Raw genomic sequence first — 17,844 nt, forward strand, 5'->3', positions numbered from 1 at the left:
GATATAGCTTCTTAATGAGGTACCTGTAATTTCACCTTTCCCCTCTAGCAGCTTCAGTCCTTGTGTGTAGTCAGGGGTTAAAGTTCAGTGAAAAACAGGCTGTAAATCTTTCTGAAACAACAGAAACGTGCACAGAAGCTGTATGCAGTAAGGCTTTGAAAGGTTGCAACTCAGTGTTTGGAAGCTTGAAATTAGAAAATTTGAAACGTTTTTGTATATTCATATTTACCTTCTTTTCTGTAAATGTTGATATGAAATCTGGTGCACGTGCGTTGGAAAAAAAGTTATATACTACTATATGCAGTCTATGGTTAATTCAAATAGTAAACTTAAATTGCTTGTTTTCGTTTGTTGATGAATTTTGTTTTAGTTGTGCTCATTGTGTGTAGAACATATGACAGAGAGAGATGCTGGAAGAATTGAGCAGAAGGTCTCTTCGTATAGTGGATCCTGTCTATAAAAATGAGAAATGTTTGTTGAACTGTACCAAGCTCAGGTCATTTCCAGAAATGTTTTAATGAGAGATAAACAATGTAGTGTTATACAGTGTGTACTTAAAGTGGCTGATGTTTGTTAACTAATGCAGTCTACTTCATGTTTGTTGTCTCATTTCTTGTCAGCACTGGCACAGAGACAGTGGATCTGAATTCTGAATGTTGTTGAATGTTGTTTAGATAAAAAACTCACAGACGTACACACTCCACCAATGTATTGATACTTAATATAAATGTTGCCTACATGAAAAATCACAAGCTTCCTTATGCCATTTGACAGTCCATACACACACACACACACACAAACATACAGACACACACACACGAGCATGCAAACACGCACACACGCATGCACTGAAAATGTACTGTGTGTGTGTTGAATGTTAAAACCTTCTTATATTTTATACTGATTTGGAACACGAGTTGTTTTTTTTTGCACTAATTTATCCACTCTAAATATTGGATAGATATGAGAGAGCACTTTTTTATTAACTTTTCATTAATTATTCAAAGTGTTAATTCAGATATCTGGAGTCTTGCCTGTAAGATTTATAACACACACACACACACACACAAACACACACACACACACACACACACACACACACACACACACACACACACACACACACACATACACACGCCTAAGCTTCCGGTTTAATATCCTCATGAAATATTTAGTTCTTTGATGAATCACTCATGATGAATCAAAATAACCACAGTTTTCCAACTATTAACTTAATGACATAAACTGCATTATTTGTTGTTACATTATTGATTTAATTTAAACACAACAATCAAAGTATGGCTTAAAGCATAGAACAGTCATTTTCCTCTACCCCTGCATTCAGACTATGGACAAATGTGATATAAAATAAGAATATACAACTACGACAAAATCTTGCCACAACTCACTTTTCTACAGAAAGAAGCTGTATATTGAAATCACAATAGTTGTCTCTACTCTATGTCAATTGTTTCTTCCCACTCTTTTGAGCACAAATAAATCTTATTTCACATAGTATAGTTAAGTCTTTAATGAAGAGCAGTCAGTTCTTTACCTCAAAAAGAGTCATCAATCTTTATCAATAAAAGATCCATTTAAATTGTCAACACTAATGCATGAGCCCCACTAAATATTCAGGACAGGTAAATCAGTGAAAAACAAAACAAGACTGAGGAGAATCACTAAGCAGATGGCATAAGAATGATTATCCAATGAAAACAAATTATGGCTTCTGTAATTTCATGTTTTTCTAAACTTTGAAGAACTAATAATGTAGGGTAACATATAATTAATGTTTAGTATTAAAGAGTTTGTGGTCATGCCCTGCACCCGTTGTCCTACTAATGACCTGTAGCTGATGTCCTATAGTGTGTGTGTGTGTGTGTGTGTGTCTGTCTGTGTCTGTGTGTGTGTGTGTGTTAAGGGAACAATGTCTTTCATGTTTACGCAACGTGCCTGCACAGTGTTTTGTATTATCGAGGGTCTTGTGTGGAAACCAATTTGCCGTGCTGTAATTCATCACATTTTGGTTCTGTTGTGTAGTATCTGTTGCATAATGAAAGTTACACAGAAATAGCAGTCCTTTATTTGGCGGATGGCCACGCGTAAGAACACTTATATTGGAACACAGATAAAATCATTCTTATGTAAAACCGCAAGTGACAGAGATGATTACATAAGCAAGATGGAGTACTTATTTCAAAGAGATTTCCTCCCCTCTTTCTGTACGGTTTCTGGGGTTATCATATTTTAATGATATGCCCGGCGCTCTGAGATTTGTGAACTCAAAATATTGGCCTACATGGTTTAGGAAGGGCCTGCCGGGCAGATGGGATTGTCCCTGTCCCCGAGGCATATCTGTCATCCCAGATTAGATGTGGTGGGAACTTGTCAGTCACAGCATGGCACTACTTTCTGCCTTTGGCTTAATGAGAAACTAAAGTGTAAGACAGTTTTGCTGGCTGCTCTACACTGCGTCATATTAGTGACTGTCACTGTGGAGTAAAGGAAAACTGAAAACCACTGGGGTTATCTTTTGGTGTTGAGCGTCTGTGACGTATATTGGATAGCGGATATTGCTTGATTCTCAGAAGCGTGATTGGAGACACAAAAGACTGAAAGACTGAATTATCTCTTTAGACTGCACGCCAGAAGCTGCTTTTCATAATTCTGTCAAGCCGCTGTGAAGAAAGTATCACACAATGAGGAGGCTTTATCTTGATTTCGAAAGAAAACTCTTCACGTTGCCATGCATTTGACTTCCAGGGAACAAATAATGTAGCTTCAAATAAAAAAAAATGTTGGTGTGAATCCCATGAGAGCCCTCAGCTTTTTCTCATTGTGCAAAAAGTTATTGAAATATATGCCTTCTCTGCTGTCTGTTTCTTTTAAGTACATGTGCAACCGCTGTGTTACTCCTGTGAAGAACAGTCATAAATCTGTCCCATGCAGGCACGTGCATGGAGTGTGACGAAAATGATCTGAATCCTTTTATGAATGATGAATATATTGCTTTTGTCATCTAGAGAGCAACCTAGTCTCAGCTGTTACAGGCATTCCACAGACCGATATCTAACTTTTCCTAGGCCTTACTTTTAGTTGTCCACAGTGTTTATGTGACACAGCCCCGTCAAGTTTTGAATAATATTGTTTGATTTATGGTCTTTGTTTCCTGGGAGGATGAGCTGTAACAGGATAAATCTTCCCCACACCCATCACGACTTTGTCAGCAAAGTTTTATTCAGGAGTTCCTGCTTTATTGTGTGAGGCCCTGGTCAGGGGGTTGCCATGGTAACACCCTTCCGCACAGGATCTGACACTTGTGACCTTGTTAGATAGATGAGAAAACGGATTCACCAGCCCCTGTCAATATGGTCCCTGCTGTACAGTTAATCATATCTATATGATGAAACTCAGGTTTAGCTCACTCATTGTCATGTTATTATACTAAACTTATTAGGGCCCGAGCACCTCCGGTGGGAGGCCCTATTGAAATTGTAAGGATTATTCTGAGCGTTTTTCAACGTGCACAAAAAGTTTTTAAAAGTTTGCAGTAAATTGGAAAGTGGTGGAAATTGACATATTTTGGAGTATTTGGAAATGGGCGTGGCAAAATGGCTCAACTGCGCCACCTACGGGAAAGCCCCTCATTTAGCATTCACTGATCCTCACGAAAATGAGGATAGTTGTGTATCATGACCAGATGCACAAAAAAGCCTCAAGGAGCATTATGAAAAACGCAACAGGAAGCCCGCCATTTTGGATTTAGTGGCCATTTTGGCAATATTCCACATGTTTACTTTGATGTACTTGTCGTAGAGCTTTCATCAGATCAACTTAAAATTTTGACGAGTGTCATCACAACAAGATGGAGATCTAAAGTTTTTGAAAGATCCATTTTTTGTCACATCGTGTGACCGTGGCGGGGCGTCAAAGTTTGATTACACTATTACATGGTCCAATCGTGTCCAAACTACACATGTAAGACAAGAGGCGCGACCTGATGACATCAACAAAGACACCATAACTTAAAATCATAGCGCCACCTGCTGGCTACAGGAAGTGAAGCGTTTATCCTTGCCTCAGTGCGCAAACGCATGCAACGCGGAGACGAGCGCTTGGTCATCGAACGTTCTCTCTTCACCGACCGCAACATACTTGAAATTGCCTGTGATCGGGCCCGTTAGTGCTACTACGTAGCCCTAGTTTTGATTTGTCATCCTCTAATGTTAAAAGACAAGCGAGAGTTAACTTCCTCAGGACTATGTGGGAGTCTCTTTAAACCCATAGTGCAAACAGTTTAGGGTTTCAAAAAGCAATTTGGGCAATTACTGCAAACATGAAGTAAATCAAAGTCTTTGCAGTCACCGAATACCTGAAGTCGTGGATAGAGCACATCGACTCGATTCCTTGCCTCTCAGGGCTTCCAATAATGTTAGGTAGATTGTGAGTTTTATTAAAAAATATATATAGCAAGGATTTATAATAGGGAACTTTGTAACATTGTTTACTAAACAAAAGGATGTGGCTTCCTAGTGCTAACGTGTGACGTGGCGGGGCGAGAAAACAGGATGCGTCTGATATGTATGCAATGGTGCCGATAACCTGGGGCAATATTTCTGCCTAGGTTTTAAAATGTCAGCCTTTGTTATTTTGCAATGACTGACTGTATTCAAGTCTAAAAATAACTTGTTTTGTATGAAGGGTGATTTATTAATTAAACAAGATTAGATCTTCATTTGAGGCCAGTTTTTTTTAATCGTATGATATATATGTGATAATAATGTTTGCTGACAGCTTAATACCAGTATGTAGTGCAGCAGAAAGAGGGTGAGTTTAATTTTTAGTTAGTTTTTTCACATTCACCCAGTTCACCCACAGTTTAGAAATTGTGGCAATTTTCAGAGCCTAGTTGTAACTCAAATTAGTCATTATATTAAATATTTGATGCCAGATTCTATGCAGTCAAAGTCAATAGCTCATGACCCTGTGACCCCAAAGTCTGGTGACTGCCTGTTTTTGTTAGTCCATTGTCCAGCCCCCAAAACAAGAGGTCTTCTAGTCTCTGTTCTGCTAAAATGTCCTCAAATTGTTGAGACAGTGAATAGAAAAAGCTCTCATCCTTTGCGAATCTAATTCCCTATAACACAGTAACAGTTGTTTCATTGCAAGTCTAGTTTGCTAGAATACAGAGCCAAAACTACAAAAATATCTCTCACTTCAGACTTAACTGTAAATCTATGAACATGAAGGACTCTTCCTCACAGCCATTTGTCAGACCACAGCACATGTGAACTCAGCTGAAGTGCTTTTGGTTTCCATTTTCCGTCTAACTGCTCTAGTTCATAGGATTTAGGACTTTAAGGTTTTGATTCATTGACAATATCAGTGGCTTTTATCTCACCTAAGCCTTGCTGAAAGAGCCAACTACAACACAGGACAGCAATTCAGAAATAAGCTCTCCTAAGCCTCTTCACTTCTGCCTCTTTGCTTTTAGATTTGTACAGGTCCAGTTGAGGGCTGGGAGGAGACAGATCATTGGTTCACAGCATAGACTGGCTGCTAAGTAGGGAAAGTTTGCCACCTAATGGAGAGAATGTAACCCTACTGTGTGCCTTCATAAAACATTGCCTGTCTCAATTGTTATTTTTCAGCTTCCCTCGTACCTTTGTTGCTTCATTTCAATCTGGGTACAATAAGTGTATAATGGGTTCTAATCCTACTTGTTAGATGAGTATTTTTGTCCCACATAGACATAACTTTGTAATTTTCTAACCACTCTGTGCAGTTAAGTTGTTGTATCAAAGAAATTAAATGAATGTTTTAAATTAACAATCAATAACAGTATAAATGGAAGAATCTGTCTCAATTTAGATTTCCCTGTCTGTGAAATATTTTGAATGAAAAAGTTTAAAGTGCACTTGCTGTTACCAAGGTAATAGGGAAGCTACAGTGTGGAGATATTACCCACCGGGTAATAAACCTGTGACAACGCTGTTCTTACAGATGACACTATAAATTGTTACCAAGAAACCACTCTATATCTGTAGAACTTTAACATTTGCTGTTTAAATCTTCCACTTAAATTTTTTACAATAAAAATGATTCTGGTGCTCTGTGTGTGTGTGTGTGTGTGTGTGTGTGTGTGTGTGTGTGTGTGTGTGTGTGTGTGTGTGTGTGTGTGTGTGTGTGTGTGTGTGTGTGTGTGTGTGTGTGTGTGTGTGTAAGACATTTTACCTCCCATTTAATCTGACAGAGTTTGTAGATTCACTCAATATTGTTATCAGGTTTGCTTTATGCAATGATTCAGATTCAGATATACTTTCAAATAGTTGCTTTAGCTCGGTCCACTGATATGTGAAAATGGACCCAATGGATTTTTATATGTATACAAAAAAAATGGACACACAAAAGTCAGACTCCAGTTTAATGAGCATCACATTAGTTAAATAAAATTTTATAAATATTTTAATTATACCTTTTTCTCCTGTTTTTCTTTTTTCAGGTCCAGCATCCCCTTCGTTTGAGGCTAAAGAATTCATCATTCATCATTGTGATACTACATTAAGGCCCTGTGGCCTTTGGCTTCATGGCGGGTTTTCCTGTCCATTGACCCAGTGGGCTGACTTACTGGACCAGTAACCATGTCCGCCTGCAGCACATTCACAGAGCACGTGTGGAAACCAGGCGAGTGCAAGAACTGCTTTAAACCTAAAAGTCTGCACTGTCTGGTTCAGAGTGGTGGAGGAAAGCCTCCCTCTGAGCAGAGGCCTTCAACAATTCAGCAACAGAATCCACTCACTGCTGGGGCCAGAGCCATCCCTCACCTTACCAACTCTCAGAGGTCTGTTAGTGGGTCGGCTCGCTCAGGAAACTTTCGCCCACCTGTAGCTAAGAAGCCAACCATTGCTGTTAAGCCAACTATGATGCTGCCCTGCTCCTCTGCAGGGCTCGATTTAGATGGCAACCTTCAACCACCACCAAATGTAATAGAACAGGGCAAAGCATCTGCCTTTAGAGTCTGGAATCGCAATGGACTGAATCGTAAAACACCTAGTGGGCCCAGAAACAACAACGAAGGAGAGGATGGCAATGAGGAGATTGAGGGCTATGGACAACTTAGCCCGAGGACTCCTAGTGGAAATAATAACAATAGTGGACTGACAGATGTCCTAAAGGAGATTGCTGGATTATGTCCTGGTCGTAGTCCACCACCCCTTTCTGGCTCCAAGGACATGTTTTGGGGACGAATCAGTAGTTCATACCAACGGTCCTTGGAAAGAGGTCTTCTAGCCTCGAGCTGTCTGGCCATGGGAAGCAGCAGTACTGGTGGTTGTGGAACAGCTCAAAAACGTGTATCCCTTAGTGACAGCACCAAGGTCATTAGCACAGAGGGTGGTCGCTTTTGCTACCCAGAATTTTCCAGTGAAGATGAAGATGATGAGGATGAGAGCGAAGAGACTGAAAGGGATGATGATGATGAACATGAGAGCTGGGATGAAAGTGATGAAGAGTTACTATCGGTGGAGATCCGTATGAGAGGCCAACCACGCTTTGCAAATTTCCGAGCTGCCACATTGTCTCCAGTTCCCTTTGCTGTTGGGAAAAAATGGAATACTGTGCCTCTTCGGAATCGCTCACTTCAGCGGATTTGTGCAGTGGACTACGATGATAGTTATGATGAGATCTTAAATGGATACCCTTCCATGGATTCCACTGGAGCTCTCTTTCCCTATGGGTCACATAACATGCAAGGCAGCTGTTTCCTATCAAACTCGGAGTCTACAACTTCTCCAGAATCATCATCATCGCTACCAGAGGATTCTCGAACTACTTCCAGCAGTGGGAGCAGTGCCCCCTTTGCTTTTCGAAATGGCCTGCATTCTCCCACCTCCCCTAAGGCACAGGTCCCCATCACTTCACCTATTAAAAAGGAGCCTGTCCACAGAGCACTGAGCCCACTGAAGGTGAATGAAACACACAAGGCTGTCTTGGCCATTAGATTAGAAGACCAGGATGGCAGAGAAGGCCTGCCAATGCCCCAGGCACTTCCAGGTCAACCAGTGACTATTAGTTTTAGTCCCACAGAGGAGCAAGCAAAACCATACCGTGTAGTGAACTTGGAAAAATCGCTGATCTGTAAGCCTTACACTGTAGTGGATGTGTCAGCATCCATGGCCAACAAAGACGAACAAATTCCAGACTCTATTCCAAAACCACAAAACCTGTCAATGCTCTCCAGCCCTACATCATTCTCCAGTGCTCCTTTAGGTCAGCCTTTGTCTCCAAAATCCCCTATTTCTCCATCTTCTTCTATGATGCCAACATCACCCTCATCTGTTGCTCCATCAGTTACCTCCCGGAAGAAATCTGGGAGTATACGCTATCAAGAAGTGTGGACATCAAGCACAAGCCCTCGCCAAAAGATACCTAAAGTAGATTTAGGTGTTGGGCCTGGCCCCTCCATCCCTACACAACACTTCAGCCACAAGTCAGCTCCCACTTCTCCGATTGCTGGGCTGTCTTCCTCCCGAACTGTACCTGTGAAATCCCCTAACTTATCAGAGATCAAGTTCAACAGTTTCAATAATGCAGGAATGCCTCCATTTCCCATTATTATTCGCGATGAGCCAGCCTATGCTCGCAGCTCAAAGAATGCAGTCAAAGTACCTATTGTTATCAATCCAAGTGCATATGACAATTTAGCTGTGTACAAGAGCTTCTTAGGACTCAGTGGGGAAATCCCACAGCCAAAGGGGGTAGGTAATAGGGTAGCCAGCCATACATATGAAGAGATCGGTTCCTCTGAGAGTGTCCAATCCTTCTCAACAGAGAAAACTATCTCTGGTACAGGCACATCAGAGAGAGCTTCATTTGAAGAGACAAAAAGTCCAGCGGAAGCAGCATCCAAAGTACCAAATTTACAACCTAGAACCACTACAGACTCTAGCACTGTGACAAGCACTGTGTTGAGCTCAAAAGTTGGGGCCCTCTCTCCCACTACATCAACAAATACCCCGGCCATTCTTGCCATTACTGCAAACTTACCTAAACCCAGCCCGACTGCCAATTCTGTTACACGCACTTGCAACACAAGTGGAGATGCCACTTGCAGTAATGACGATGATACAGACCTAATTTTGTCTTATGGGGCAGTGGTAAATCACAGGGAGGAGGCTAGTGCTGTACTTTCACAGATTGTGGCCTCCATCCAGCCTCCCCAAACTCCTCCAGAGTCCCCCTCAGCACAAGCCAACAACTTCAGTTCTGAGGAGCTGTATGCCCTCCCGCCTGATGCCATGAAGGAGACCCTTACCCGACCCAAGTCTCTTTTTTCCACAACAGATGGTTGTCTTTCTAAGCCCAAGAATGACACGCCTTCAAAAGTTTTGTCTAAATCCCAGAGTGCCTCTGCTGCTGTCCCACTCTCCAGCCCCCGCTCAGAACCCAGTGCCCCCTCCCCCCCTCCTAGGTCTACGTCTTCCCCATACCACGCTTCTAACATCCTTCAAAGACATTTTGGCAACTGGACTAAGAGCTCTGCCTCCAGTTCTTTTTTAAAACCCAGTGAAGGTGAAGTAAGTCCTGGTGGAGACGGCAGACGTATTTCTGCAGAAAGCTCCAAACCCAAACGCTGGATCTCCTTCAAGAGCTTTTTTCGTCGGCGGAGAGATGAGGATGAACAGAGAGAGAAAGTGGAGAAAGTGGAGAAAGAGAAGGAGAAGGGAAAGTTGGTTGGGCTTGATGGGACAGTCATTCATATTCTTCCACCACCACCAATCCAAAATCATCACTGGTTCACTGAGGCCAAAGCAGAAGATCCCACCCAGAAGCCAACCATTATCTTCACCTATAAACCAGACAGTAGCAGCACCACTGGTGATGGAGAGGGAGAACTACGAGTAGAGGAGTGCAGGCAAACTTCACAACTGGCATCTGATGAGACCAAAGAACCCAGACCTTTGAGCATAGGGCAGACGTCACCCTCCCGAAACACTGGAGTTGATCTCATCACCAAGGACATAAGGTATTTTTTCATGAACTTTTAATTTACTCTCCTGATACCAGTATATTCAAATGTGCTCTAGTTTATAAAGCCTGTAACTGTAGTGCGTCATAGATAGGATTCTGTTCCAAACTGGGGTTTACAGTAAAGTGAATATTTTACACAAATTTATTTCATCATGACTTTGTCTTTAAGCCTTATAGATGAATTCTAAATAATATATTTAGTTGTGTTCTGCCTTCACCACTCCCTTCTGGTCTAATGAATGATTTTGCATGCAACACCTGCTTTGCCATTACCCACATGCATTCCCTTCAGAGCAGCCACATGGTCCACCTTTAAATTAAGATGTTTAACCTTTTCCAGCTACCCCTCCAAAGTGCAAGGGTTGCTTCTCCTCTTTTCATACAGATGCCTCATTACAGATTCTAAAGGTGTTAGTTCTTAATTTGCCTTGTCTGCTCGCTCACTTGCTTGGACTATAAAGCCTGTGTGGTCTCTTCCCTAATGTCAACAATTACCTGAATAGCAGGCAGTGTGCTCAGTGTTCCTCCCTCCAGGAATGGGCCTTAAGCTGCTTTCAGACATGCAATGAACTCCGCAATTTGTCCGTATTTTCTCCGGAGGACGTGCATGGGTGAACGCAAATATCTGAGTGAGATGGAGATTTGATGTGAAAACACAACAGGGTATTCCCCGCTGGATTCTAAATGCAACAGAGGTAAAAAAACAAATAGAAAAAACAAATATCTCCGGGTGAAAAAGCGGTCATACACGTAGAAGACATGGACAAAGTCAAGAAAGCTGATGACACTTCCTGCCTCTGCCTGCTGCACCTGGCTGCTCCACTTCTCGCCTGAATAATGCGGAGTATTTGTTGCTGTTGTGAACGCATCAGTCCAGAAAACCTCCCGCTGTGTTGTGCATGTGTGAAAGGTAAACTGTGGGTAAACTCTGTTGCTAATTCTCCGGGTTTTACCCACAGGTCATGTCTTAATACAGCTATAGTGTTTTTCAAGTCTTTAACAGCAGCCGGATTAACAACTACTCTATTAATCACTGCATTAAATGACATATTCCCTTCAGCTTCATGCATATGCGCACATACTAATCAGCCTACATGCCAATGAAGTTGTAGCTTTATACTTACATAATGAGTTCATTATTTTTGATTGGTCCCCTGTTGCCCTTTATGTTTAATCTCTTGAGGTAAATGTCCTGCAGTGTGGGTAATGGTGCCACATAAAGATGTCTAGCATATCCAGCACCTGTTGCACATGTGGTTTTTTCTTGTTAAAGAATATGAGCTTGTTTGTTGTGAATGTTATGTCTTTTTGCTGCAGAGATGAAGTTAAGGGTTATTTCTTTGGCAATCAGTCAAGTGGGTGTAGCAGTGGCCAAATAAATACTAATTTATCAGGAAAGCTGTCGGCTGAAAGCAATGCTGATGAAATGAAGTACGAAATCATTTAGACAGAAGGCTGCACTACACTCTAAAGCCAAACCTGAAAACATTTTCAATTAATTTTGTGTAAATCATTGGTTTAGCACAATATATATAAAATAAATATGTTTGTTTGTATGTATACATTGAGTTGGGTGGGTCAATAATGATTCCATTTTCCATCGTCTTTGCACATCAAAAATGTGCAAAGACATGTAACCCCTTTCTATTAAATTCAAATATAAGGTAGTTAATGTAACAACTGGGCAGCAAGAACAAGAAATAGTTTGTAATATGGAGCTTTTATTATCTAAGGCAAATAATCTCTAAAATATTTCTTCCTGAGGGTGTCAGGTGATATCTAGTGAGTTTTAATGGTTATTGAAGGGCAAAATGAAAAGCTTGGATTTATTTTGGAAATGCATTAGGAAATAGTCATCACACACCACCAGCATGATTAGATGGAATACCACTCTGGAAATATCACACCTACAGTTTAACTCATGGACAACTTCTTCAGTTCTTCTTGGGCATCTTCTCACCTGATCTCTTACATTTTGAATCCCTTGTAACCCTGCCCTCATCCCTTTCTTCTTCTCTCTATGTGTCTCTGCCACCCTCATATTATCCCTGCCTTCTGTTGCTTGGCTTGCCACCATTGCTTACTCTCTTTCATGTAATTTTTGCTCCTCTTCTTTTGCCTTTGAGCCCGAAGCACTGTGAACTCTTAAATATTTCACTCCTCCATCCTGTCAAGAGCTCGGCCCCATTCTGTCTCATTTCTAGCTCCCATCCATTTCTCTCCTTAACTTTCAGCTCTAGTCATCTCTTTCTTCCAGAAGTTCCTGTCTCCTCTTTTGCCTAATAACAAGTTGTACAGGTATCAAATGTGTGCTAGTTTTACTATTGATATGAGATAGGATATAGAAGGGTGTTCTTTATAAATTTGAGCATACCCAGGTCAAGTTAGCCAAAATGCTGATGCCAAAAGGAGAGTAAAGGTGGTCTCCCAGTTCCTACTGAGGATGAAGGAGTAGTCAAATAACGACAAAATAATTTGACTAGGCTTGTCATATTCAATAAAATCACTTTAAATATTAAGGGATTCTCTTGGGTCTTAACAAGTTTATCTGGATTGTAGGCCTTAATAGGTCTTGAATACATTGAAATATTTCATACTAGGTCCTAAATACGTATAAATATCTCTTTATTATGTAAAGGTTAATTTAACACTTACATTGCTCTTTATAAAAAGAATGGTATACATTATGTCTCTTTAGGTTAGGTTAGTTTATTGGTCTCCACCAGGGAGAAATTTGTCGTGAAGACAGGGAACATGTTGCATACATAAAAACACATACAGTACAAAAAGAACATCAAGTTAAAAGTCTGGTGGAGTAAACAGACCACTAGACAATCCTGCACATGCAGCAAGCCGACGTGAACGCATTCACATGCTTCCACACCGCTACTCTAACTGTAATCATAAATATACATTCATATCAGCATCACATAACCTCAAGCATACATTAATCCGTTCACTCACATACAGTATGTCCATAGTTTGACTCATAATACATTCATTTCCATATACACATAGCCTATGTTCGTATACATATACAGAAACATTGCAATCATTTCCTGCTGTTGAGAAGTTTGGTTGATACAGGCACAAAGGAATGTTTGTATTGATTGTGCCTGCACAAGGGAAGCCTATATCTCCTTCCAGAGTTCAGGAGAGTATATTCACTATTCAGCACATGAGAACTATCTGTTAAAATGGCATTTGCCTGTCTGATCGTCGCCTGCTCAAAAAGGTCCTGTGGATTTAGGGGGGGTGTTATTCCCATAATCTTGCCAGCAGTTTTGACAAGGCTTGAGATTTCAGCTCTAGATTTAACAGATAGGTTACCAAACCAGCTGGTGATACCATAGCGGAGTATTGACTCAATTGCTGTTCTATAAAAAATTAGCATAATATTTTTGCAAACTCCAAATACTCTGAGCCTACGTAGGAAATGGAGACGTTGGTGAATTTTGGCACAAACATTGGCCACCTGTGTGCCCCATCTCAAATCGCTGTCAACATGGACACCAAGGTACCTGAATGTTTTGACCTGCACAATGTCCTGGCCATGGACAGCCACAGGGCTCTGGTCTCCCATTGATCTAGGATCCAACAACATCTCAACAGTTTTAGTTGTATTAATGAGCAGCGAGTGGGCATCACACCAGTTGACAAACTTGTCAACCGCAAGTTGATGAACACTCAAATTAGTATGTTTGGTGAGCAGGCTAAGTATGACAGTGTCATCAGAAAATTTTACTGTGAATTGATTTGGCTCAGAACTGACACAGTCGTTGGTATACAACGTGTACAGAAAAGGTGAACTAACACACCCCTGGGGGGCACCAGTGCTGCATACAGCCAGATCAGACAAAGCTGAGTTAAACTTAACCTTCTGTGGCCTATTCGATAAAAAAGAATAGTACCACCGAATTAAGAAAGGATTGACATTTAGCTGAACTAATTTCTTCAAAAGAATGTGTGGTTGAATGAGATTAAAAGCGGAACTAAAATCAACAAAAAGAAGTCTAGCATATCCAGCTGGATTTTCTAGGTGCTTCAGAACAAGATGCATTACAGTCGCTATGGCATCACTTGTGCTGCGGTTTTTGGTGTAGGCAAATTGATATTTATCAAGCGCTGGTTGCACAGCTGTTCGAAGCTTCTCTATCATGATCTTCTCTAATGATTTAAAAACATTTGAGGTGATGGCCACCGGCCGGTAATCATTGTCCTCCTGGGGACTGACCTTTTTAGGTATGGGTAGTATAATAGATTTTTTCCATAGTCTTGGCACTGTATAAGTGTCCATGGAAAACTGGAATAGTTTCACCCAGACCGGGGACAGTTCCTCGGCAAAAGATTTCAAAATAAAAGCTGACAGGCCGTCTGGACCTGTTGCCTTTTTAATCTGAATAGTTTTAAAAGTTTTAATGACTGTTTCCAGATCAATTACAATCCTATCCACATTTAAATCACAAATCACAGATTCTAAAACATCGGCACAATCTGCACTGTTATCAACATTAAAACGCATATAAAAATTGTTCAGTTTCATTTGCCCTGGTCATTTCGTTATGAGCAAACAGAGGTTTCTTTTTCGCGTCCATGTTCGTCATATGTCTAATTGAGTCCCAAAGTTTCTTAGTATTGCATTCCGCCAAGTTTTGCTCTGCCCGTTCTTTATGTTGATGGCGCGCTGCTGTTATCTTCAGATTTAGGTCCTTTTGGGCCGCTCGGACCGCCGCTTTATCCCCCAACTTGAAAGCGCCTTTTTTCCTTTTAATACAGTCCATAATGTCAGGGGTAAAATAAGATTTATTGTTGGGATACCGTTTAATTGTCTTTGTGGGTATGACAGACTCAATGCAAAAATTTATGTAATCAGTAGTTGCTTCTGTAGCACTGTCTATGTCCGTATCCTTGAGAAAGATATCCCAATCCGTACAAAGGAAGCATCCCTTCAGCTCCTCCAATTTATCATTAGTCCATACCTTCACCGTCTGAGTGACCGGTTTGGTAGATTTAAAAACAGACCGATATGTGGGAAGCAGCTGAATTACGTTATGGTCTGAGTTTTTAAGTGGAGGTCTGGCTCTGGCAGTATATGCATCTTTAATATTCCCATAACATTTGTCCAGTATATTATTATTCCTGGTGCTGCACTTCACATATTGGTCAAATCCTGGCAGCGTTTTATTTAAGCTGCAATGATTGAAATCCCCAAGTATCATCATTGGGGCATCAGGCTTGCTTTCTAGATGACGGTGAACACAGTCTGCTATTAGATTTGCTGCCCTGCCCGCATTACCGCTGGGTGGGACATAGACAACGCACACAAACAAATTGGTAAATTCCCGGGGGAGATAGTGTGGCCGCAAGGTGACACACAAAAGCTCTAAATCGGGGGTGCATATTCTGTCCCTCACTGCAAGGTTTCGGCACCATCTGTCATTGATGTAGATACACACGCCCCCTCCGCGGAGTTTACCTGAGTTTGCGTCTCTGTCCAAACGTACATGGGAAAACCCCTCAATCTGAATAAAATTGTCCGGAACATCCTTACCGAACCAAGTCTCCGTAAAAGCCATAATGCCCGACTCCCGATATTCATAGCAGGCTCCCACCTGTTGACGCAGATCATCCATTTTATTTTTAAGGGAGCGGGGATTGCATAGGAGCATTGGCGGTAGCGGTAGCTTGGTGGCTGATTGTATGCGCCGTCTAATGCCGCCTCTCCTGCCACGCTTCCTAGCCCTGCTTCGCCGATACTTTCCCCCCTGGTGTCGGCACAGTCCGCCAGGGACATCCTGCAGAAGACCAGGCGATGGTAGTGCGCCGCTCTCCCGTAGTCCCAGCAGCTCTGAACAGCTGTATGTCCTCAGGCCGCTGTTATTGATAGGATCCTCCGCCATGCATTGGGTGACGGGTCCGGCCAGGATCATCCACGCCAACACCAGTGCCTTAATTCCTCGCCAATTCACTCCACGTACACGCATCATACAGCTCAAAGCATGAGCGGTCATCTCCAATAAATCTGCGCATTTAATCCACCGAAGCCAGACATTAAACGGGGACATGACAAACAAACAAAAGACATGCAACAGGAGCCCTTCTCCATGTCGCCAGCAGAGCAGCGCCATTTCGCCATTTCGCCATTTCACTACTTTATGTTGTAGTTCTTTTCTCAAAGATCCAGATCGTACCATGTTAACAATACCAACGCGTCATTGATAACTGAGCCGACAAACATTTGGTCAGAAATGAATGCAGTACCATCAGCCTGGTTATGGGCTTGACTATGGATAACGTAGCATTTTGAGTGTTATTCCCTAAAAGGTTACTTCACCTTATCTTCTGTTTTCTATTGACCTGCGAACATCAGTGAGCATCTAAGTATTAAAATACTGATCACGTCTTTAAAATTATATTCATATGGTCATGTTTGATACCAGAAATAACTTTTTTTGGAAACTTTTATTAAGCAGCTACTAGTATTGTACAATACATCTCCACACACTCTCTAGCCACAAAAATGTAAGCCTATGTGGAATCCACTTAAATGAAATTATCACATTTAACTCTTTGAAACATCTCACCTTTGGTCTCGTCTTCTAATTTTCTTTCCACTTGTCTTTTATAAACATTCCTTTGTGACCCTGTTGTTTACAGCATTCACCGTGAACCTGTCAATTAGTAACTGATTTATTCACTTGGCCTCTTGGAAGTTCTGTATCTTGCATTGTTACTTTACTGTTTATTTTGTGTTTACTTCAGGTGTTGGCGAATAGATTTGTGTTGACCCCAAAACAGAAAAAAACTAAACCTCTGCATGGTGCCTGACCTTCTGTTGGTGTTGTGGAGGAAGGTGTGACATAATCTCTAGAAAGAATGTGCTTGTGAAATGCGACTTCAGTAGTTACCTCGTGGTTCTTTGGGAACAGGCGTCAAAGGGTAAAAAAAGCCTCGTTCAATATTTAGTGTTATTGTTTGACAATTCCATGGCGCCTATAGTTTTATATAATATAATATATATAAGTTATAGCATACGTTTTTCTGCAGTGTACTGGAGCTATGGTTAGTAGTTTCTCAAATTAGTTTTTTATTAGGAAACACATTTTCACTGTATAAAATGTCTCCAGAACCCATTTTTCTTCTCACTTCGTTGCACTACCGGATGTTGCTGATAAATAGTTACATGATATGTGTATTTATAAAGCAAAACCACTTTGGAACTGTTGCGTTTTCAGGAAGTGAAATATTTTCCATTTTGGCTTCTTCAAAACCTGAACTCTCCCTGGATAAAAATACCACTAGGTCAGTTATTGTATGAACTGGTCACTCAGGTCATTTTACAGACCTTCTGTTTTGATTGGCAGAAGAAGGGTTAACTCCACCGTGTCTGTTTCCGTGCCTGGAAGCCGTTCTATTGGCCAACAGTAGGCGGGGTCCTCTGCTCTGGTGAACATTACCTCAGACAGGTAAGAGCTTTCAAAGAGGGAGAATAGAGGAAGACTAGGAGCGAACATATGCAGGAAATCAATTTTGGATTCTTCACAAGTGGCCAGCCTACAGTTTCCACTCTACCTAGAATGTGAATTCTCCTGTGCCTTGTGTCCAGGTTTCCCAGATGGGAAGCTGTGTGAGTCAGTATAGTCGGTAAGCTCCTTTCTTTCACTCACATATGTATATACCTGTGACCACGCATCGAGGCAATGTGAAGTCATGTTGACTTAGGGAGGAAAGGTTTCTGAGATTGCGTGATTTTTGATTTTGGTTGTTGTGATCAATCGTTTCTTGAATAGAATGTCTGAGAAATTGAAATGC

The 17,844-nt window shown here is 41.4% G+C and overlaps 1 protein-coding gene across 1 annotated transcript in view; it reads left to right on the top strand.

The window, feature by feature from the left end:
* The window catches only part of peak1 (pseudopodium-enriched atypical kinase 1), a 99,697-nt gene that overhangs the window by 65,641 nt on the left and 16,212 nt on the right, over positions 1-17,844 (top strand). Inside the window, exon 4 of the mRNA XM_053426482.1 lies at positions 6,506-10,027. Coding sequence (XP_053282457.1) covers positions 6,645-10,027 — 3,383 coding nt within the window. The 5' untranslated portion in view covers positions 6,506-6,644. The remainder of the gene's footprint in view (positions 1-6,505; positions 10,028-17,844) is intronic.

Source organism: Pleuronectes platessa, chromosome 7, assembly GCF_947347685.1.
Source record: "Pleuronectes platessa chromosome 7, fPlePla1.1, whole genome shotgun sequence".
NCBI classification, from domain to species: Eukaryota; Metazoa; Chordata; class Actinopteri; order Pleuronectiformes; family Pleuronectidae; genus Pleuronectes; species Pleuronectes platessa.